The following is a 23,405-nucleotide window of genomic DNA, read 5'->3' as shown; positions in this document are numbered from 1 at the left end:
GGCCGCGCTCTGCTCCGGCGGCCGTTGCTGCTTCCCGCACTGAGAGTAAATGGCGACGCGTGTGTGTGTGTGTGCCAGGTGTGAGCGCCGAGCGCTGCTTCCCGGCCGGGCTGGCCGCCTCCCCCGCTCACCTGCCCGCCAGGAAAGATGCCCGGGGTCTTGCCGAGTGACAGCACCGGGCCTGCGAGAGGGAGCCCCTCCAAGAAGAACAGGCTTTCGCTGAAGCTCTTCCAAAAAAAGGAAGCGAAAAGAGCACTGGATTTTACAGAGTCCCAGGAAAATGAACAAAAGAGCTCAGAATTCAGAGGCTCTGAGGTGTACGTAAGAGTTTCACTCTGAATAAGTGTTTCTGGTTATATTGTGAAAGCAGTCCGGTAGCCGAACCGGAGTTGTGTGGTAATGGATAAACAACGCTGCGCCATCCGCTCCTTTAAGTTGTATACTCTTGCATAAGTATGCGCTTCAGCGTGTACTAAATAAAGCCTTAAGCCAAGTTAATCAGACTGAACTAACTATTCACTATAATGAATTTCTAGAACTACTTACTTTGAAGAAAACAAGTTTGCCATACTATGCATGTTTAGCTGGCTGGCACAAACTTTTTAATAGCTTGAAGAAGTTAGCTTATTTGAGGTTAATATAAGGTAGTTATTCTGATGCTGAATTATTTAAAGTATATTAAAATGTAGGGTTTTGCAAAGTGAGTTTTAATAAAAAATACTGGTTTTTAAAGGTTATTTCTGCTGCAAGTAAAGGAATCAATTGCGCTGCTTACTGTTGTTCATTAGGGTGTTTCAAGCTCTGAGCAAGTCTTGTCAGCTAGTTTCATTGCAGCATGTGAGGAAATTTAAATGGGAAAAATTGCTTAATCATGGTCAATTACAAATGTGTTGGAGACTTTAAAATTTGGTTCTGTTGTGTCAGTACGGTGCATCATCACTGCATATAATGTGCCAGGTTCATTGGTTCCTTCCCCCGCCATTTTTATCCTTTTGGTTTGCATCCAGAAATGATGTGATGTGAATCTGGAGCAGGGGATAGTAAGAGAAAATATTTGCTAGACAAGTTTTTCTTAGCACTGCCTTAGGAATGAACAAAGAACATACAAAAGTGTTTTAAAGAAAACTTTCATGGTTCCTTAAATCGGTCTCCTGATATTTTTTGAAAAATATGTATTGGGACTTACGGCAGATTTGCCTGCTTCTTGTAAACCTGGCTGGTTTTGTGCAGGTTCCTGAAAAGAAGTATTACAGTTGAGCAGTCTGTGTTTGAGTGCCCAGAGTAGCCATACGGACACTCTCAGAAACAGTTTGACACAATTTTGATCTGTACGTATTGGTCACTAATTTTACAAGCTAGCTCTGGGATGGTGGATGGCCAGGAGAGAGATGTGCATGCATACCAGAAGGAGTCATTTTAAAAAACCTGTCTCTTATGAACTGTTTTCTCTACTTAATAGTGATCAGGTTGTTCCTGCAGCACAGCCTCCCTCGCTTGTTAGCTGTGAGAAGAAAGACAACATGTTGCCTTTTGTGGGCTTGAACAATCTGGGTAACACTTGTTACCTTAACAGCGTCCTTCAGGTAAGATGGTGTTCAGGGGCCTCAGAAAGATGATTTTCTTTTGGTTCAGCACAAGTGGATGAGATTCACAGTTTGATATTACGTAGAAGGTGTTTGGATGTAGTATGAAGGGAATCTCATTACAGGGGGGAAAAAAAGATGGTACTGCAGCAAATGTGTGCACCGTAGGTTGCCTTGATTGGGTAATTTTTCATTTTACATACTCTGGGCACCTCCCTGCTATGAATAATCCTGCATCTTTGCATGTGGGGCAGCAGCCTTGGGAGATGCAAAGCTAGTTTGATCATAAATGTGGACATGTACTTTGACTAACTTTTTACTTTACCAGTTATTCTCTTGGTTTAAACCTTTGCTTTCAGGTATTATATTTTTGTCCTGGTTTTAAGACTGGAGTAAAACATTTATATAATATAATTTCAAAGAAGAAAGAATCTTTGAAGGATGAAGGAGAGCAAAAAGCAGAAAAGGTAACGTATCTCACTACACGTTCCTTTACTTGTAATTATGCAAGTGAAGCTGCATGCCAGTAGTATAATGAAAATTTAATTGTGATTTCTCCTGTTTGTAAGAAGTTTTGCAGTATTGTTTTCTACAGTGCTATTTCAGGTAAAGATACATTTGAGTTATTTTGAACTTCCATTCAAACTTGAGTGTTCAGAGTGTCTGTAAACTTGTAAGCACGAGTCTTAAGTTTAACAGAAGACATTCGAGAAGATACCTCACCGTGTTTCTGACATTAAGATAATTACGATACAGTACTTTGAGTGAATGGAAATCGGAGTTTGGGCAAAGATGGTTTGGGTTTTTAAAATAATGGATAGTCTGGCTTTGTATTTGTTTTCTACTGGCAAAAGAGCAATATATTGTCTGAAACTCACCTGTTTCTCGTAGCAGACAAAAAAATCTGTCACACGTCTGTTTAGAAAACTAAGTGAGGGCAGGAGAGAAAAAGTTGTAACTTGTTGTTACAGACAAAACTGCAAGTATTTTTATTCTTTTTATATTGTTATTGCAGGGAAATTTTAAAGAAGATCCACTGGCAAGTTATGAACTAATCTGCAGTTTGCACTCATTGATTCTTTCAGTTGAGCAGCTTCAAGCCAGCTTTCTCTTAAATCCAGAAAAATACACAGATGAACTTGCTACTCAGCCACGACGGCTGCTAAATACCCTTAGGTACAAATTGTCTTAAACACATTGTCAGAACTTTCACCTGAAGCTTTGAGGTCGTTGTAGAGTACAGCATTAGAGACTTGCGGGAGGCAGATGGTCTTAAATCTGGGGCATCATTGTAGGAAGTTTTTCGTGTTTATTGTTACCCCTATGATATCACAAATTTGAAAGTAAATTTTCATTTTGTAAGAATATAATTTAAATCCAGCAGTGGATTTAAAACTGTACTTAGCCTTAAGCATGCAAGTATTCTCATTGACCTGAGAAGGACCACTACTGGGTTGCAATTGAATGTATGTTTAAATGCATAAGGCTATAGCTACCTTCCCACAGCTATCTGTGACAGAGAGGACTTCTCTCTAGGCTGGAGAGGATCCTCCCCTGCTTTTATACCTAAACTCCCTAATTTAAATCTCAGCTCAAGTTAGCTAGTCAGTAAAGAATAACTAGGCTTCATTGCCTTGCTCATTTATTTTTACTTTTACTAGAGAGCTCAACCCTATGTATGAAGGCTACTTGCAGCATGATGCCCAGGAAGTTCTGCAGTGTATCCTGGGCAACATTCAAGAAACATGTCAGCTACTGAAGAAGGAAGAATTAAACAAACTGCCCGTGGAAGAGCCTACAGCTAAACTGGAGGAAAAACTTAATCAAAATACTGAGAGCAACGGAACTGGCAACCCTGCTGAGGAGGAAGATAATGTACCAAGTAGCCACCTTGGAGAGATAGCTGAAGACAAGCTACTCAAAGGAAACGGGAAAAGAAAAAGCGATGCTGAGGGTGGCAATGCAAAGAAAAAATCCAAAGTATCGAAAGAGCAAATTGCAGCAGAAGAAAATCAAAGACAAACCAGGTCAAAGAGGAAAGCAACAGGAGAAAAACTAGAAAATCAAACTGATGCCATTGCCAAGTGTTCCAGTGAAAATGAGAGTGCGAAGCCAACACAGAAGAAGTCACGGCTTAGATTAAACTGGTTAAAATCTTCATGCAAACAGCCTAGTATTCTGTCTAAATTTTATAGTCTGGGAAAGTTAACTACAAACTTGGGATCCAAAGACCCAGGGAAAGAATATGATGACTGTGAGCTTGAAGAGTCATCTGTAAAGTGCGAAAATGGTAACAATATTAAAGAAGAGTATCGTGAACCAGCGTCTCCTGTGGAAAGCCATAATGAAAAAGGAACTGAAAAAGAACCAAAAAAGGAAGGTTGGTGAAAAAGTGTATGGGCTTAAAATTAGTATGATTAAGAAATTACTGTGCGTGGGAAGTCAGCCTTCAGACTGCATAGCCAGCAGAGCTCTCTAAATACAAAATTACATTTTCAGGAATTGAAAAAGATTTTTATGAAAGAGAATTTATTTTTATACATGTTTCTTGTTGGTGTTTTTTTTTTTTTTTTTTAATAACGTGACCTGTTTAGCTTAGATCCTAAGAGGTATTTCTCTAACATTACGTAATCATTGTACAATACAAAAAAATGTCAGAGTATTACCAGGTTTGTATTATCAATAATTTGTCATCTATAGAAATAGCAAGTGGATTCAAGATATAAAGGAAGATTACTGTCAGGAGCAAACAGAATCAAATCCCATTGGCTATGGCTTTGTGTCCCAAGTCTTTACAAATAATATCCTCTCCTTCCCTCCCTATTCTTCAGTCCTTCTGTATTTTCAACCTTCCCAGGAACTAGGAAAGACACCGGATGTATTATATATGCTAACTGGCTGGCAGGTATGGATTTTGTTCGTGTCAATGAGACGAGATACCTCTGAGGGAAGGGCCTTGATACAAATTCAGTAGTTAGTAATTTGGAACTTTCTTTCTGATCCAACCACCAATTTTAATAAAAATTTGAAGGAATGCAGAATCTTTTGAGATCTCCATTTCTTCAGCAGATTTGGCCTAAACTAAATTGGCCAACAACTTCAGAAAGTATTGGAGGAGAGGACTGAGAATAAATAGAGACCACGCAAAAATAGAAGTGTGATGCTCCCTGAGAAGACTGAAAGTCCATACTGAGAAGGCAGTGCATTGATGACAAACACAAATTTTCCAGAATGTGACACTGTCACGCTTCAAGTATAAAACAAGAACCTAATCTTAAAACAGAAATTAAAGTTTGAGGGCCAAGAGAAAGGGGCTCCCTATTCAGTAACAAGTAGATGATACTGTGAAAATTGCATGTGATAATTTTTTTTTTTTTTTTTTTTTTTTTTAAAATTCCTACCTGGAATCTCTAAAAGGCCATGTCTGTAACACAGTGATTTTGGAAGAAGAATAGCCAGGTTCTGAAGTGTCTTTTGAATAAAATGCACCCTGATAAGTGATCTGGCATATACTTTCTCTAGGTTCAGAGCTGGCCGTTTTTGAACTAGTGGAGAAACTGTTCCAGGGCCAGTTAGTACTGAGAACAAGATGCCTGGAGTGCGAGTGCTTTACTGAAAGAAGAGAAGATTTTCAGGACATCAGTGTTCCAGTGCAAGAAGATGAACTTTCTAAAACTGAAGAGAGTTCTGAAAGTAAGTAATTCTTGAAAAGGCTTGTGGATGTATGTTTTTGCTTCAGCCAGCCATTGAGGAAGGACAGTGCCATAGTTATTGAGGAACACTGCTCCTGTTTGTGCTGGTTAAAATTAGAGGCTGTTCTGTTATCTCTTGTCCTGATTAACTTTAGACTTTGGAAACACAGCGCTGATAATGTAGACAGATCCGGACAGTACTCAGATTGTTTCAGGTCTTAACACATAACACAGACTGCTTGCAATCCTTCACTTATATACATGTTTTCCTGCTTATAAATAGGTATTTTCTTTGATTCGGGTCTTCTCTTTCATCCTGGATAAGAAATTCTGCTTTTTCTTCATTTTATAAGAAATATCTGCATTCTTTCTCAAAAATAAAATAAATGAGAGACCAGCTGTTTGTTAATTTACTGTAAAAATTACTTTTTCAGTATTTTAGACTATCGTTACCTTAATAGCGTTTGTTTTATATTTGTACATGTTAGTCCTCTGCTATCTTTCACAAATTTTAGTGATCTATAACTTAGTTTTTAGCTATTTTCAAAAGTAAGCATGGCAACAATGCATTTTGAAATTCAAAATTTTAATGAAATTAACTTTAGTTCTCATGGACTTAATTTGGAGCAGCTTTTACTATTTTTGGCCTCCCCATTTTGCTGAAGGACTTCAGAGCTAAGTGTGCGTGTGGTGGTGTTCATATGTAAAATGCTACCGACAGTGTAGGTGATCTTGTCATCGGCAGTGGGAAGCTGCCAGGGGAGGCAAAATGTAAAAAATGAAAGGGAACTTTCTGGTTATTTTGGAAGTTTGCCTTAATGAGCGAAATCCTGGTCTCAAATACGTGCACCCAATTTCCAGACACGGCAACAGAATCAGTACGTGCGATCTGAAGACAAACTTTAGGAAAACCATACATTTTAAGTAATAATATCCATTAAGTGATATTTTCATCACTTCCTGAAATGATTCAAAGATCTGAATACATTTTCTATTTCATATGTATTGAGTGTTCTTTACGGTGTTGACAGTAGTTTTTGAACACGTCTTAACTTGACACATTTTGGTTTGTTGTTATTCTGGTGGGATGCATTGGAACTGTAATTAATAGCATATCTGTGAATGTAATGATTCTCTTTTATAGTTTCTCCAGAGCCAAAAACAGAAATGAAGACTCTTAAATGGGCAATTTCACAGTTTGCGTCAGTGGAAAGGATTGTGGGAGAGGATAAATATTTCTGCGAAAACTGCCATCATTACACAGAAGCAGAACGCAGCCTTTTATTCGATAAAATGCCTGAAGTTATAACAATTCATTTGAAGTGCTTTGCTGCTAGTGGCTTAGAGTGAGTATGCAGGTTGACTATATTACGAAACAGTGTGCTGTTGGAAGGAAAATCTTATCAGAAGAGAGGAAAATGTTTTGTAACTTTTCCAAAAGTAAAAGCAGATTTCTAGATTGAAATTAACTTAAATCGGTGGAATGCAGCCTCTGATTTCATAAAGGCTTCCTATTGTTACAAGTAGTGGCAGAAATTACCTCCAGGAAAATACACTTTCAGGAGACTTCTTAACAAAAATTGTTTTATCTGTATTCTTACAACAGCCTGATATCCTGATGTTTCTTAAAACTTTGTTTACTTTTAGTATCACCTGTCTGTATGAGTTTAGAGGCAGGTTTAAGTACTTTAGCAGAACAAGTAATGAGAACAAAACTGAATTTTATGGTTGCAGCTAGTAGTACACTTTGGTCTCTAACTGAATGTGAGTACTAAAATTCGGGGAAAAAACCCAAGGAGATAAACATTGTAAAGAGCTAACACAATACAGAAAAACTGATCAATTCCCCTAAAAATACAGTAATATCAATGTCATTGATGTTCAACTGCTGAGCAATCAGTTTGATGTTACATAGAGTAGAAATCCTTACTTTATGAAAGAGATTATTCTTATGAGAGTGTTCTTTATCTTTTTTTGTACTTAGGAATTTGCTTTGGGAGGGGAGGAAAAAAAACCCAACCAAAAAACCCCCGTCCCTACAACACTGTACACAAACGAAACTATGCCATGACACATTATGCACAGCATTTTGCAGTAAACTCTATTTCTTCACTGAGATTCAAATAACGAAAAATGACAGAAGGCTTCATCGGGAAAGACTTCTTAAAACTGTAAAACATTCCCCCAGATCCTTTAGAAAATTTTTACACCATTAATTGCGTTTTTGAGAGTGACTGTACAATTTTAGTAACATTTGCAGACTTGGCCTGTATTTTCAACTTTTCCTGGTATTCACTAAAACATAACTTTTGCTATCTGCATCAGTGTTGCCGGATGCAGCAAAAGAAGATAAACTTGTGTTGGTTTCAGCGTCCCCCCAGTTGGCATCTGTTCCAGAGAGCCAAGCACACTTCTCTGCTGCAGCTTGTGTTTTATAACCTGATGGCTAGGCGTAGTTCTGAGACTTAACGCTGAGCTGCTTTGTGATGTACAGTAAGTTAGTTTGGCACAAATTAGTTTGGCCTTTTACCCACCTGGTTCCCTGTAGTTTGCGTTTCCCTGTTGGTTAGCTTTAGGCCTTCAGAGCCACCTCGCCAGCAGGAAGTCTAATGCGTGAAGTCTTCCATGGAATTTAGTTTATAATATTTGTGTGGCCAGTATATTTTAGAACTTGAAGTGTATAGGACTTTTGGCACTATACAGATACAAAATAAAAGTTGACAGATGATTTGTCAGAATACTCTCTATAAGCAAGTGCTGATAACTGGTCAATATAAATAAGATTTGTAAAATAACTATTGTCAAGGATTTTATTAAGATAGTTTTGCAGGTAGCTTGCTAAGATTGTTAAAACTACAATTCTCACCCTGCCCGTTTTTAGTATTTGTTTTTAGGAGTATCTAGGTTTCTGACAATCTAGAAAGGAAACTTCCTCTATCTCTGTAATGTCTGCTAACATCTCTTCATACAAGTGTAGCATCGTGACATACAAAATTGTCTTTTCATTGTTCTACAAAATATTTGACTGTCACAACAAGGCAGAGAAAAAGTTGCACACTTTTTAAAAATTGTAATGCTATTATTGAGTAGCCCCTGATGTGAGATGCTATCCTGGTAGGATTATAGGCTATTCAAAAAAAAATACGGCCCGAGAAGTCCACCTGAAAGGAAACCTGAATATTATCTTCAGTTTGCTCGTATGTTTGCTACTTTTTTGTTTCTATGAGGAAGTACTTGCAGGTTAACCAGCCATCTCCTGAATCACTTACCTCTCTGTCCTGGCAATCTTCGGGTCCTTCCTCTAAAATACTCAGACCTGTATCTGGGTCAGACTGAATCCAATCTCTTGTGGTGTTCCTCATGTGTCCTCTGAATCATGTCATACATTTTCTGCCAAGTGCTAGCAGCCAGAGATTAAGGAAGTAGGAGTGGAAAAGTCAGATGTAGAACTGGAGTCAGTGATGAAGCTGAAACTACTTAGAAGATTGTTTCCCAGTTTTTGGCTGGGATGTTTTATCTTGGACAAAACCCTGTCATTTCCAAACATCTTGATTTGGAGTAATAAAGCACAGCTGCAAATCAAGTGGTGAAGAGCCGAGGCTAGTAAACCAAAGCACTGGCTTACTCCAGAGTATCCAGAGTCACTCTTGTGGGGGTTTTTAAACAATGAGCTTTGATGGAGCTTCCTCCAACTGACTTATGTAAACTTGTAATATTTATTGTAAAACTACTCTCTCTTCATAGATGAGACGGCAATGGTTTGCCCTAAAAGGAATAACAGACTGTTTTGCTGGCCTTCAACTAAGAATCTTCATACAACTTCTCTTAGCTCCCATAAAAATTTTGAAATCTTGTCTGCTTCTCAGTTGTGCTCTATGGAGTTTTCTGATGACTGAGTTTTAAATAAATGAAGAGGAATGAAGCAGAGGGGAATGGTAATGTAAACACTTGCAGTTAATAGGGATTTGCTTCGTCTTTTCTAGATGCTGGCTTGCAAGTGTTTGGTTTTTTTAAATACAGCAGCCAGTGTGAAAATCTACTTGCCATATGTGCCCAGACTGGGAAGCTATTAAGAAGAAATGTGTAACTGGTAACATCTAATTAAGCATTTCCACTATGTAAATTTAACAATTGGTGATAAAATTAGATTTTTGTCTTGTGAAATGGTATCAGGTAAGAGCAGGTGATTTTTATTTTATTTTTTTTAAAAAAGGCTTACTTTAGGTTTTGTTACGGTCAATTTGCTAATTAGTGACAGCAGAGCTTATGCCACTGGAAATCTTTATTTGGAGTATTTCACATCTTTATGTGTTAAAAGCGTTGCAGTAAAATAGCTTAAGTCTTTAAGGGTCTATAATAACTTGAGGTATTAATTCAGTACAGTGGGTAAAGTTCCACTAATTTATGGCCTCATAAGATGTAGTTGCAGAAATCAAGTTTGTTGTGTATGAACTACTGTGCATCAGTCAGAGGAGGCAGAGTACTTGGCATGCAATTTTTCTGTCTTCAGATTCTTATCATTAAGAAGAACAAAAAGCTAATAGGAAAAGATTTCCTCTCTTATTTCCTCCTCTCCAAATCTTTCTGATGCTGGATCTCATTCAGAAGAAAGGTAGAGCCTGTTTTTTAATGTTTTATGTTAATATGATTGTCATAGTGTGCTTGAGTGGAACTGGATTTCTGATCTAGAGTATCAGCAAGCAGTTTCTCTGTTTCTTGACTCTCTTCTGAGTATCTCTATTTCTGGCTACTAATAATAGGGATTTTCAGAAGATTTAAGTTTTATTATTTCTGATTATGTGCTCTTTTGTGTTTCTTTTGGTGTAGTCAAATGTTTATGGTAAGCCTAGGTCTAAAATGAGATTTCAGTTAATTAGACTTGAGTGACTGAGGACATCTGTGTGTGTGTAAATGTATTTATGTTTATAAGGGTTTATGGCTGTGAACATGAGCGAAATGTTCAGAAGCACAGCACAATCAAAACTAAACCCAGTAAAACAAAAGTAATATTCTGTTACTGCAATTATGCCTATACAGTTATGCCATATCTATAATTTCCTTGGATTAAAGATAGTTATTCTTTCTTATAACGAAATGCAAGTTGAATAATAGTCGTTAGCTCTTTGGAACCTAAGTTTTACAGGATTTGTCTGTATCCCCCTTTTTTTTCACCCTAACAGTTGAGCAAGACTGAATCATTACTGAAATCTATTAGGACATCATAACATGTCATTAAATAAAGGGGTTAATTAAATTGGGCTGATGCAATATGTAAATCATGTAAGATCAGAATCATTCAAGGAGGCTAATACACAATAACGTAAAAGTCCCAACACTTACTTCCTTTTCAAACTCTTTAGAAGAGCCTTATTGTAATGAAAGGACTTACACTTCTCTCATTGTAAATTTGTGCACTACGAACAAAATGCTAAATATTTATGGAATACTAGGTGCTTTTCCAAAGTAAATCAGCTAGATAATTGTTTAAAAAAACTGAGTAACATAGGACAGTTAGTGAAGAATCCCTAGTAATAAGAAAGTGTTAGTAACGTATTCATCCTTAGATAACCATTGCGTTACCATTGGCAGTATACTACAGTGCACCAAGATGATCTGAGAAAAATTACTCAGTTTTTTCTACGTGACATTAAAGCTACCTGAAAGTAAAATAGGTTTCTATTCCTTTATTTAGTAAATGACTCTTTCAAAGGTGTTGGGGGGGGGGCAAACCAACCCTGCTTACTTCAACCTCGGATGTTGAAGAGTGTTTTGTTTTGTTTTCAATCTGGAAGGCAGGATGGTGCCTGGGAGGAAGTGCAAGTATTCGTGCATAGAAGCACGAATGATAACTGAACAATTAGGTTAACTTCTTTTATTGTCACTATTTAAAAATTAACTTTAGTCGATACGTCACTATTTAAAAATTAACTTTAGTCGATACTTCAGAAAAAGGGAATCTCTTAAATAGTTAAAATACATAGTTACTAGGCTGTAAGATTTAACATTATACATACTCATAAAAACTTCTTTACTGAACAGGGGTGCCTGGGACAGGTGCTCATGATAAGCAAGTTGGAAAGTGAGGAACTGCTTCCTGTCTTTTTAATAGAAGGAGAAGAATATAGATACAATATATGGGTCACTTAAAGCAGTATTTCTTGTGAGCTGTTGTGGCAAGAGGTCTTAACTTTGTCTTTCTTCTAAAGGTTTGATTGCTATGGTGGACTATCCAAGATAAACACTCCCTTATTGACGCCTCTCAAACTGTCACTAGAAGAATGGAGCACAAAGCCGACCAATGACACCTACGGATTATTTGCGGTGGTAATGCACAGCGGCATTACAATTAGCAGTGGACACTACACAGCTTCTGTCAAAATTACAGATCTTAATAGCCTCGAGTTAGATAAGGGAAATTTCATCACTGACCAAATGTACGAAATGATTAAACCAGAACCACTGAATGAGGAGGAGGCAAGAACTGTTGCTGAAGACTACGACGATGGTGAAGTCTCTTTCAGAGTCAATGGAAACGCACAGCCAGGTAAAGTTCTGAACAAAAAGAATATGGAAGCTGTCGGACTTCTTGGGGGGCAGAAGAGCAAGTCTGACTGTGACCTGTACAACAACAAACCAGCTAACCCGGAGAAGTTTCTCAACGTAGTTACTGAGAACAGAAATCCCGAGTCTAGCAGTAGTAACGGAAGCGCAGGGTGCAGCACAGAACACAGTGAGCAAAATGGTGTTGCTTCCAGTGGACTAGAAAACAAAGCTCTGTATGTCCTGCAGAGCCTGAAAGAGTATGAGGGGAAGTGGTTGCTTTTTGATGATTCTGAAGTGAAGGTTACAGAAGAAAAGGACTTTCTGAATTCTCTTTCTCCGACATCGTCATCTACATCAACTCCTTACCTGCTGTTTTATAAGAAAATTGTAGAGTGATACTGTATTTTGACTGTAAATACTAGGGATTTGCATACACCTGTTGGTCTGATTTGCATCAAAACTACCTGGAAGAAACAGCTGTTTGTTTTTGAAGCTACTGGATCATAATGTTTCTGGTCTTTTTGTTCGGTGTAACTGGCTCAACTTGAATTAACAAACCATGACATAGAACTTAACTCACATAATAACTTTTATGCTGGAGAATAGTGATATTACCTTTTAGAAATACCAATTTGTATAGTTCCTAAATGATGCCTACAGTACACGGTAGTGGTTTTAACGCAACTCTAGGTCTCAGACATGCCTATTGTATTATTAGCTTTTTTTTTTAAATAAAAGTTATTTGTATTCATATTCTGGAGTAAATGTATATTAACTAGCAAATTTCATCAGAAGTTGTGTATTTTTGTAACTTGGGAAGTAATACTTCATATTTAGTCTTTGGGTAATCGACGTGGTTTATTCTCCTTATCCAGTTCTATACTGCTCGGTACAACTCGAAGCACAAGAAAAGGGTCTTGTAACCTTGTTTAGTGTATTGGAAGGAACTGAACTTAATAGAAATGTTTGAATGGTCTAATTTGCATCTTGTTGCATAGGTGTTAAATGGGCAAAGTGTAAATAGGTGTGATTAATACTTCAAAACAGGGGGAGCGTGTAGTGTAATTAAAATAATTTTGTACTTTTAAGAGTAAAGCCCTCTAATATGCATATCTGTTTGGGTGGGTTTGGAACTTAGTTGTGATCTTTAACAGTTAATTTGTACTTGGAGCTCACTGAAATGTGGGAAAATGAAAGCATTTGGCTTTGATGCTTTGTTAAGAATGTATATATGAAATAAAAAATCTATGATATGCATCTGAGATGACTAGATCAGACTTTTGTGTTTGGAGAGGGAAAAGCGGAAAGTGAAAGTGGTTGGGCACTGTTACAAAAAGGTTGGGAAACTATCTATCTTAGAGCAATGGAAGATTTAAAGTGCTTTAAAAAATAACATTCTCTGTTTTTTAACCGATTCTTGTACAGCGTATCCTAATTTGAAGGCACTTGATGACTAGAGGTAAGGTTCAGAGGCAAGGGGAAAGGCAAACATTATTATAAAAACAAGTGAAATGTTTGGCACTAAATACTAGAGATTAAAATCCCAAATCATCTATTAGATGCTAAAATGTTAAGGTGAATCCTATAAACTGCAGACAATTAAAATCTTAAAAGTATGACACAAATAGGATGAGTGTTTACTTCTGCTGTCATAGGATGGCTGGAATGACATGAAGTGAAGTGCTGCTGCAGAGAGAGACAAGGAAAGATACACAAGATGTGAGTGTGCCCTAGTTTTCTGGATATATTTAAACTTTTTCAAATACAAATTAATTTATTTACAGGAAAAGCCCTAGAAACCTCTACCTAGTTTATTCTGCAATACTTAGTTTTTTTACAGTCTTTTATTATAATGTAGTATAAACACTGAGGTAACTCATGAAAAATATAGTTAGTGTATTTTCCATGTTGTGGCGGACCTCTGATTTTTGTACCAGCCTTGATTTTGCAGTATATCCCAGATGATGATGTTTTACTACAATATGATTCAGTCTAGAAAGCTTGTACTGTCAACAAAAAACAGCGTAAGAAAGACTGGGCTAAATTTAAGAGTTGCTTATAAACTCATGCTGAAGAGATGTCTGTAGTAATTATCTTCTGCAGAGGAGAAAAATCTGGAATTGCAAATACACTAAGACCTTTCCCTTTTCCAAAGCATCATCACCATAATAAATAATTTCATCGTCTAAACCAAGAAATTGCTACATTAAAAAAAAAAAACAACAACTGTAATCTTACCTTGTAAGGGTAGTCAAATCACATTACAGAATGCTATTTTTTTTACTGCCTGCAGTATGAAGTTTGCTGAATTTCAGCCTGCAAATGAAAGTTTATTTTTCCACACTTGACCCAAGACTTATCTTTTTCATTCAACTGCAGGAACAGGACATGTTCCAAGGAAACAAAATACCATTATATTCAACAAAATATTGGCTACAGTTTAATCGAAGGGAGATCCAGCTGTCTTTCATCATACTATACAGCTTGAGAGAAACATTCTTTGTAGGCAGCTGAACAGAAAACACCATCAGCTGGAACATGCTGAATGAAAAAGCACTCCTCTGGCGTATGGACAGATAGTATGGGGTGCGTTTTTTGGAGACTTACTCAAGTACAGCACTTGCCACCCTTCCTGAACTAGTCACTTGCCACAGTAATTAATGTCCCCTATTGCACATGGCCTGTAGCTTGCTGCAACGGAAAACAAAATGTGGCTGCCCAGTCTTAGCTTTCCATAACACTACGCTTAAGCTCTACACAATTGTCGAGCTGTCTGTACCGGTAAGGCAGTCAGATTTGCGCTGACATGGGGCCATCCAGTAAAATCAAAGGATATTTATACACGTTTTGGATTAAAATAGATGCTTTCCTAGCTGAAGAAACAATATACGAGGACTACTGTAAATTAAGGTTTCATTCTTTCACGGCTATTGGGATCTGTTTCCCCTTTTTCACTTTTAAATGTTTTGCATGCCTCTTCATACAAACCTCTTGCCTCTTAATACAATACCCCCTCCTTCCTTAATATTGTCCACTATGAGAGTCCCTGACTCCCGTACAGCTTCCAAAGCTTTGTCAACATCCCTGGGCTTTGCAATAGGCCTTTGAAATGTCTCGAGGCGGGGGGGAAGGCTTACGTTAGAGGAGTAGTTTTTCTTCATGCAAGGAATTCCATGCAGGCTTTCCTGTGTTATAACCCATAACACGGAATTGGTTCAGGATTACTTGTGTTCAGGGGAAACGGTCAGAGACCGGCACACCAAGAAGAGCGCCACACTTACGCTACCAAAAAGCACCACCGCTATGAAGCTGTTGGAACAAAAGCGCACAGGAGAAGGAGCGAAAACCGGCAGCACCGCTCTCCCTTCCCCAACACACCCCTCGGCCACAGCCAGCGTGCCCTGCAGCACCTTGCCCTGTGCCATCCTGCTGGCTACCAACCATCCTGCTGGCTACCATCCCGCCGGGGCAGGCCATGCACCTACAGCCCACGGTGGCTCCGAGACACGGTGCCTTGCAGTAAGAGTACAATCACCCCACTACGAGCACACTGACAGGCAGCCGCTAATAACTTGAAATAAGTATCAAGAATAAAAAAGACCCCCAGACCCTAAACCCTGCCTGCTGCTGCAGAAGGGTGGGCACTTGCTGCAGCTACAGGTGCTAAAACAGAAGGGGGTGAACCCCAAAGAAACACCCCCCAGCACCTTCTAACATACAGGAATGTGTATGTTAGAAGTGAAGGTAAAAACTATTTAGGTTTCAAGAGTCAAATGCTCACAAATGGGAAGTAATGATGTATAGTTGTTTGCTATCTTAAAAGCTCATGTATAAAACCAATTCTTTCTCTTATATTTTTATATATATAAAAAAGTACGTTTCTCAAATTTGGCTTTTTATATACATATGTACATATGCATATGTATGCATATTTAGGTATTCATAGAGAGAAAATAAGCTTGTGTTTAATCACATACCACCTCTTCCAAGGGACCTTGTTCAATACAGAGAGGAAAAATATAAAGGCCTAGATTTAGGAGTTGTGTACTCAGCTCCAATTCTGATGTTTCCTTGAAGTGCTGTGTTAGCCACCAAAATAACTGCTGTAAAACAGATGTTTTTCTTTACATAAATAACAATGCAAAGAATGCTTTCTATGTAAGCTTTTAACTTGAACTGTGATACCATTTTTTGTTCTTCTTCCCTGTGAAATTAGTTTTTAAATTGAAAAAGGGACACAAAAAAGCAGTCTAGTGAATGCTAGAATTGTACGTTTAAAGTCTTGATGGGATTACTGTGCTGTTTGGACTTCCCAGTTGGGGGAAATGACCACGTGCACACAGCAGTCATGCCAAAGCTCCCCTTCACCGGTACTGAAGGAGGTAAAGTGGTAACAAGATGTGCCTCGATTCTTTCGATGGCTACAGATGGAATTCTTTTTCTTTGCAGCAATTCGTATTCAGAGTTACAAAGGAAAAAGGACAGGGATAGTAAAAAAATCACCACCTGGTAAGAAGTGTTAGTGTAAGACTTACCTTACTCTGAACCTTTTTCCCAAGGATGGCGAGCTCTGAAGTCCAATGCACAGGGAATTAAAGTGTAAACATTCACATATTTAATAGTACCATCAAAACAACCATCATCACTACATTAAAAACTTCAAAAATGCATTTGCGTATGGTCCTAATATAAATTAAATATATGAACTAAAAGTAAATAAATTTAACATTAGGTAATGCTATAAATAAAGGTAAATGCGTTTAGTGTACCTTTGAGTCATAAAAATGCCTTAAAAAACAGGTAAGTTTACAGCTTATCACCAATACTCTGGATACCACTGTCATGATTTTTTTCAAACATTGATTAAGTCTACATTTGACAATTCAGAATGATTTTTGGCCACTGAACACTTTGATGGAGGAAGAGGTGTGTGGGATGTCCAGGATGAAGTCCAAGTTTTATTTCACAATAAAACTTCTTTGATTCCCAGCGCTGATAACAAGGCTCTTTCTTTTCAAAACCTTAATTTTAAGTGCTTTTTTATTTTGGTTTTTAACTCGCTTAGATATCCATTTTGCGAAGGCTCATCCTGCTGAAGGAGTCTCTGAGGAAAAGAAAATACAATGATGAGCTCATATTTTCCATGATGAAGTAAGAAGCCTCGTCAGATGAATGATTCTGTACTTGATTTCCAGTATTTTCTACAGCTGGCTACTACAAAAATTAAGTCCACTGACATTAACTCATTGCTTTTCAAATGAATTGGTTTTGGGTCTGTATTGGAGATCATTTAACTGCCCAAGGTTTACTGACATGAAAGCTGACAGTTTAATTCACACGTACGTAGAGAAGCAGCACAAACGACCTGCACTACTGAAATCTTACTTAAGTCTTCCAAATAAATCTCAAAGTGCAAATTTGCCTGGAATACCTGTATTAAGACTCCCTGCACAGGCTGAATTTCACAAGATTAGAAAACAATTACCACAACAAAAGTGTTTGTGAAGTTCCCACCTGGGTGGGGAGGGAAGCACTGTTCCTCCCGTGAAATCCGCCAGCCCGTGAAATCTGTTCTCTCCTAGCAGAGAGCAGCTAGGGCATGGTATGTGATCTGGGGAGAGCTTAAAAAGTCATGAACCTGGGTAATGAGGAAAGCCCACCTTTCTGCAGTATTCAGCAGACAGAAAAATACATCAAATTCACCTACAGAAACATTGCTAAGCAATGCCGTGTGAGCTAGGAACACTCATTTCCTTCTTCATCCAGCACTAAGTCTTGCTCTTTTTATGGTGTAATTTTGCCAAGTTTCTCTTTTCACATTTTTTATGTTCCCCATTGCTCTTTACCTCTGAACAACACTTACATGAAGAGAGGTTCAAAACCAGGGCTGTATTCTCCTAAACCAACAACATGGACATGAGCTGAAGTCCATGTTCACACAAATCTCCTAAAGGGTCTGTCGTTAAAAGCACCGTCACTGTCCTGCTCAGTGCTAACGATGCTCCTTCCAAAAAACAACCCCCATCCCACTCGCTGGTGTGAGACCACGATGTCAGGGCAGTCTTGCTGGATTGCGTTAGCCTATCTTGCTGACAGGGGATGCAACAGGGGTTGTCAAGCCAAAAATTACATGGAGGGTACCTGCTGGGAACCACTTCTGCCCCTATTCTGGGAGCCAGAGCCTTGTTAGAAACTTTATGCGCCCAAAGTCCCCCTGCTCAGCCACGGCTGGTGCCAGCGGATTACAGTGCTACGGGCTCTGACCTGCTTCATACATTCCCAGTGGGGCTTTTACGTTCAGTCTCATTGCAGATGAACAAAAAGCCCAGACTCCAGCTGACCAGTCTTCCAACATGGAAGACATCAACTCTTTTTCCATCCTGCCTGCCCCTGGAGCTCCTCATCCCAGTTCCACTGGGAACAAACAAGTGTCAGAGTCCTGCCACATTGAGGGTCATTTTGAATCTAAAAAGAATGGGATGCGGGATGAAAAAGAATTCCTCATTGATCAGGAACAAAAGGAACCATTGCAAACACCACCTACCATAACTGCTGCTCTGAGGTCAGGACAGAAGGGAAAAGGGATGGACTCAGCCAAGAGCCATAATTGAAAACAAATAGATGTCACAGGTTCACCAGGAAGATCAGACACCCCAGTTTTACACCCTCCTTATCTCTGCTGAAAGAGTAGAATCAAATATCCACCTGTGGCAAGTGACCGGCAGTACTGCCTTATACAACTGTGGGATCTTTCTGTTTATCAAAGGTTGGAGAGCTTCCTTTAACCGGTGATAATTCCTCTCAAGTTCTCGCTGATACTCCTTTTGGTCTGGACCGATCAGGCTCTTGTTCTTGCGCAGAGCATCTTCGCATCTAGAAAACAAAAGCCTGTGAAACTTGGGCACATAAAAAAGGACCTGCTTGCCAGAGACTTGTTAATCTAATAGTACAAAAAAAAAATCATTCTGTTCCTCTGGGATGACACATAATATCCTCCTCTATCTTGTCTTTTGGGTAATAAAGACTCAGCTAAACCAGTTGGTGTCCATGGGGAAAGGAGAGAGTGTCATATTTCCAATTTCCATTTCACTTCCATAGTGGCAACTCCTTTTTAATTTTAATTTGCTCTCCAGTTACATTTATCCTCCCTGAAGAGAAATGAAAAGCTGATCTCCACAGAGCCACTTCCAGTCCAAGAGGATTTAAAGATGGATAGATCTACTGCTCTCCCCAGGAAAGATTAATAAATAGCGGACTATAAGATGTTCATCAGGAACTCTTCTACCTGGAAAGAGGTAATTTTAACAAAGGATATGAAAAGAACTGTATCATCAATGCCACTTATTACATTTGGGAAAATGACATTGCCACTGCATCTATTTGCATGGAACATTTTTATTTCAATTATTTTTTTTTTTAATTCCTTGATGCTTGCAAATGATGCTGGACTGAGACTGCAGTTTGCATTACTCAAGAGGAAAGCAGAGCAGCCAGCACATTTCTTGAGAGAATTCTGCCAGCATGCTTCCGCTCCATTTGGAGAAATTCACTTCAGAAGGAAATTAAATCTCCTGGCCAATTCAGCAGTTTCTCCTGACCCTGCCAAGCTGTGAGTTCGTTTCTGCCAGCGTGGCTAGTTGTGTTTTCTGAAACAGGAACACTTGTTCACAGCTGAACTATGATCACTAATTCATTCCTGATAAAGAGCAAAGCCAAACGACTTCAGCCACTTGATCTGACTTAAGTCACGGACCTGCAGCACCAGAGAAACAGGGAACCAACTGGGCAGCTGAGGAATACAACTGCATATGGAAACCGGACAGATGGAGTTACATCGTGAATACTCCTCTCTCCCGACACCCCTTGTGTTACTGTACGTGTTCCTGTCTGGTGTGGTAGTAATAACTGCACCTGTCTTATCGAAGACAATACTCCATACCTTTTCGTGAAGTCTTTGAAACAGAGCCGTAGTTTGTTATGATGTCTGAAGAGCTTTGGATCATTGGGTATTTCAGACAAGAAAACTTGTGCAACTTCTAATGGTCCCTTTAGGAGCAGAAGAGAAAAAGTAAGTTTCTTGGAACCATCTCTCATATCCAAATGCTGGAGAAACTTCTTGCACACAGAAACGTTCGTAAAATGCAACATTTCCTTACAGAATGCATCTTGAAGAATTGCAGCTGGTAAATCTGGCATAAATCACCAAACATCATGACAACTGAATCTCTTTTAGGTTTTTTTTTTTTTTAAGTAAGACTCTATTTTTGGAAACCTGTGTGAGAAAATGCACACGTTCTGCATTTGTTTTCTCTTATAAAGACTCTTGACAAAGTTTGCTCAACTCAAACTAAGACAAAGTTTAAACAATGCAGATGGAACCAAGGAAGTGTTTGCCAGCCCTACAAACAACCCAGAATTCGAAATTCCAGCTGATTTTTTTCCAGCTTGTGCATTAGTAGAGCTTTACTCATACTCCCTCAGTTTTTCCTCAATTTTTCTCCATTCACTAGTTTTGCTTTCCATTTTGTTCAAAAACCACTGCAGGACACAATCCTACTTCCACCCACCAGAGCCTGGCTAACCAAAGGGAAAGTAATGACAATTTTTTTTTTTTTAAGGAGAAGCAGGCAGAAACAACTGCGAATGCCAGGATGGAGCAGGTAACTGGGGGAGGAGGGCTGTCTCTTCTCAGCCACTTTCCAGACCTAACCGCATTTTCAGGACTCTTACTCAAATGGCAAAGTCACTGAGAGCAGCTGGTCTGGACCCACCAGTGACCTTAAACACATCCCACAGACTGAATGTGATAAAAAAATCCAAGGTAATTTAGAAATAAGGCCCAAAGCTGAGCATCCACTGCACTGAGTGATAGGCACTACCCCAGTGTCTCCAACTCGGACAGCGATCCTCACCTGATTTACTGTGGTACCTACTGATCCTTGCAGCACCATCTGCAGCATCTTTGGGTCCGCAGGGTCTTGGTGGGTTGCAAAAGCTAATTCCTGTGTTTTCTTCTGCATGTCCTCTATGGCAACTTCAATGGGTGTCAAAATGATCTAAGCAAGTAGCCAGAATAGAGGACACTTGTTATGGCTAAGACTGTCAACTGGACACATACTTTCAGAAACACCAAGGTCACTTTGGGGTGGCATGCTGAAGTGGTGGAGGACACCAATAGGACTGACAGTCTGGACAGAAGCACTTTAGAAATGCATCCTCTTAGTCTTGGTTTAGGAACATCAAGAAAAAATTTGATTTTTAAATGTGTTTCTACATCTGGGCACTCAAGAGCTTTCTGAGATTGCTTCTGAGGAGGCAGACTCATGTCCCTTTGTGGTCACTGCAACCAACTACCCATGGTTACAGCACTATGTCAGTGCCTAAACACCCGTAGGTTCTCTGCCTTGCATGAAAAGGCATTTTTCATTGTGTCCCAAGCATCACATCAGTTCCTATCTACCCTTGAAAAATTAACATAGCTTTGGGATAAACCTCTCTGCAAGGCCTCAGGACCCCACTGGCCTGGGTCCGTTGAGGCCCTACAAGTGAGCTGTAACACAGAGCAACAGGACACGACGTTCAAGCAGAATGCAAGGGAGCAACCTGCATTACTAGAAAGCTCACCAAGGGCTCTTGTGTATACCAGCTGCTGTGAGCTGGACACACTGGTGAAAGAGGTGGCAGGACATACCGCATTTCTAAATTGGTCTGGTTTTAGTTTAGGTTGAATAGGAACAGGGAAAAGTTCAACAGAAACAAGGCATTCTTAAAATCAAAATAAAGGGGTCTCATGCACAGTCCCTGCAGTGAACAGCCAGAGCAGCTCACGACGGTGCTGTCTGCTCTCGCTCTCTGGAGAAGAGAAGGCTCCGGGAAGACCTTACTGCAGCCTTTCAGTACTTAAAGGGGGCTTATAAGAAAGATGGGGACAAAGCTTTTAGCAGGGCCTGTTGCGACAGGACAAGGGGGAACGGTTTTAAACTAAAAGAGGGTAGATTTAGACTAGATATAAGGAAGAAATTTTTTACAATGAGGGTGGTGAAACACTGGCACAGGTTGCCCAGAGAGGTGGTCGATGCCCCATCCCTGGAAACATTCAAGGTCAGGTTGGATGGGGCTCTGAGCAACCTGGTCTAGTTGAAGATGTCCCTGCCCAAGGCAGGGGGGTTGGACTAAAGGTCCCTTCCACCCCAAACTATTCTATGATTCTATGAATTTCTGCATCTTTAACAGAGAGGGGAAAGGTAACTAGTGATGGCCAGGAGGGTGCATCTGTGTCAATGTGATGGTGTGAAGGGACGTGGCCGTGCTATCAAACTACACATACAATAGTACATTATGCATGAGTTTCGGCAACACTCCCTTAGTCTTGCATAATATTTCCCTCCAAACACAGGAAGCCCTTGAGAGTGCAGGCCTCACCTCCTCTTTGTGGATGACGTTTATCCTGGTTTTAATGTAAGGGAAAGCGTGGGACGTCGTCAGGATTGTTTTGCGCTTGAACTGCTCGTGCAGCTCCCCATGAGCTCGACCGTCCAGCGTGAAGGGCGTGCAGTACATGAAACGCCGCAAGTTGTAGTTTTTATCGAAGTAAGTTATCCTGTCCTTCATCTCGTACGTGTCAAAGTACGGCTCCACATAGGTTATCTGAATGTAGGCCTGCAGGAAGGAACCCAGGTGTGCACGGTGAGGTACAGTGCCAGAGGAGAAGAGCTGACTCCTAGACCTTGCTTTTCAGCAGTGCAATAACCCAGTTTGCTTTCTTTCCTCTTGAAGCCTCTTGTGGAAGAACTAGGACTGGTTTTTGCCTTTACTCAGAAAAATCACACTCACATTGACAAGGACTAGGGGTGCTGGTAGCTGCAGTTTCTGGACTGGATAAAATACAGCACATTGCCCCTCTCCTCTCATCCTCTTCACATGAAGCGTTTCCTTCCTTTCCTTGCAGATAATGCCCTGCCCTAAGCCACAGTCCTGTTTCCTAGGCATGCTCCTGTTATTTCTGCTATGCTTAAAGGACATGGCACAAGAATGACAAAACGCTGCAGCTGCAAAAAAGCCAGAGGCCAGTGAATAGCAAACTCCCTTCCTTCCTTGCACTCAGCGGAGACTACAGAGAAAGGCAAATGCAGCCTGGGCCTCTGCTGTCCTTTCGTCTCCTCCCTTCCCACCAAACACTACGAAGGCAGGGAACAAAATGGCTAATTCTGCATTCCTTTGCTGGGATGATTTTCCCCAACTCTCATCCCGAGTAGTCACAAGATGCTCCGTACGTGGATTTCATTGCCTACTTGGTGAAATTCAGGGCAGGATTTGTTCTCCTGCGTTTGCATACATTCAGGACCAGTTCTACTTCTAAACCTGTACTTGTGTTCTTACCTTGTTAGGATCTAGTTTACATTTGTCCACAGGGTTTGAGTCCTTAATCACTTCAAGCACATCTTCACCAAACCGTTCTCCGTAAAATCCCTACAATCAAGAGCAAATGCATTGAAAGAAACCATCAAATGCAGCCATCGGAGATGGGGGTTGCAGAGACAAAGGCATATTCAGGGGAGGTGAAGCTCCACAGGCCTCCAACAGTAGC

At 39.7% G+C, this 23,405-nt stretch overlaps 2 protein-coding genes across 2 annotated transcripts in view; one reads left to right on the top strand and one right to left on the bottom strand.

The window, feature by feature from the left end:
* The first annotated feature begins 147 nt into the window (after window positions 1-147).
* USP1 (ubiquitin specific peptidase 1) lies at window positions 148-13,062 on the top strand. Its single transcript, XM_009580681.1, has 8 exons — window positions 148-317; window positions 1,460-1,583; window positions 1,943-2,050; window positions 2,599-2,759; window positions 3,245-3,963; window positions 5,106-5,276; window positions 6,420-6,621; window positions 11,482-13,062. Exons 1-8 carry the CDS (start codon window positions 148-150, stop codon window positions 12,212-12,214), a joined length of 2,388 nt encoding a protein of 795 aa, XP_009578976.1. The 3' UTR covers window positions 12,215-13,062.
* A 3,348-nt stretch (window positions 13,063-16,410) lies between these two features.
* Window positions 16,411-23,405, bottom strand: part of DOCK7 (dedicator of cytokinesis 7) — a gene marked incomplete at its 5' end in the record, with an annotated part of 99,255 nt that continues 92,260 nt past the window's right edge. Inside the window, 6 exons of the mRNA XM_009580683.1 lie at window positions 16,411-16,922; window positions 18,524-18,691; window positions 19,758-19,864; window positions 20,731-20,874; window positions 22,241-22,477; window positions 23,198-23,287. Coding sequence (XP_009578978.1) covers window positions 16,880-16,922; window positions 18,524-18,691; window positions 19,758-19,864; window positions 20,731-20,874; window positions 22,241-22,477; window positions 23,198-23,287 — 789 coding nt within the window. The remainder of the gene's footprint in view (window positions 16,923-18,523; window positions 18,692-19,757; window positions 19,865-20,730; window positions 20,875-22,240; window positions 22,478-23,197; window positions 23,288-23,405) is intronic.

The sequence above is a fragment of the Fulmarus glacialis genome, unplaced genomic scaffold (assembly GCF_000690835.1).
Source record: "Fulmarus glacialis isolate BGI_N327 unplaced genomic scaffold, ASM69083v1 scaffold10726, whole genome shotgun sequence".
NCBI lineage: Eukaryota > Metazoa > Chordata > Aves > Procellariiformes > Procellariidae > Fulmarus > Fulmarus glacialis.
This window is presented reverse-complemented; position numbering and strand designations above follow the sequence as displayed.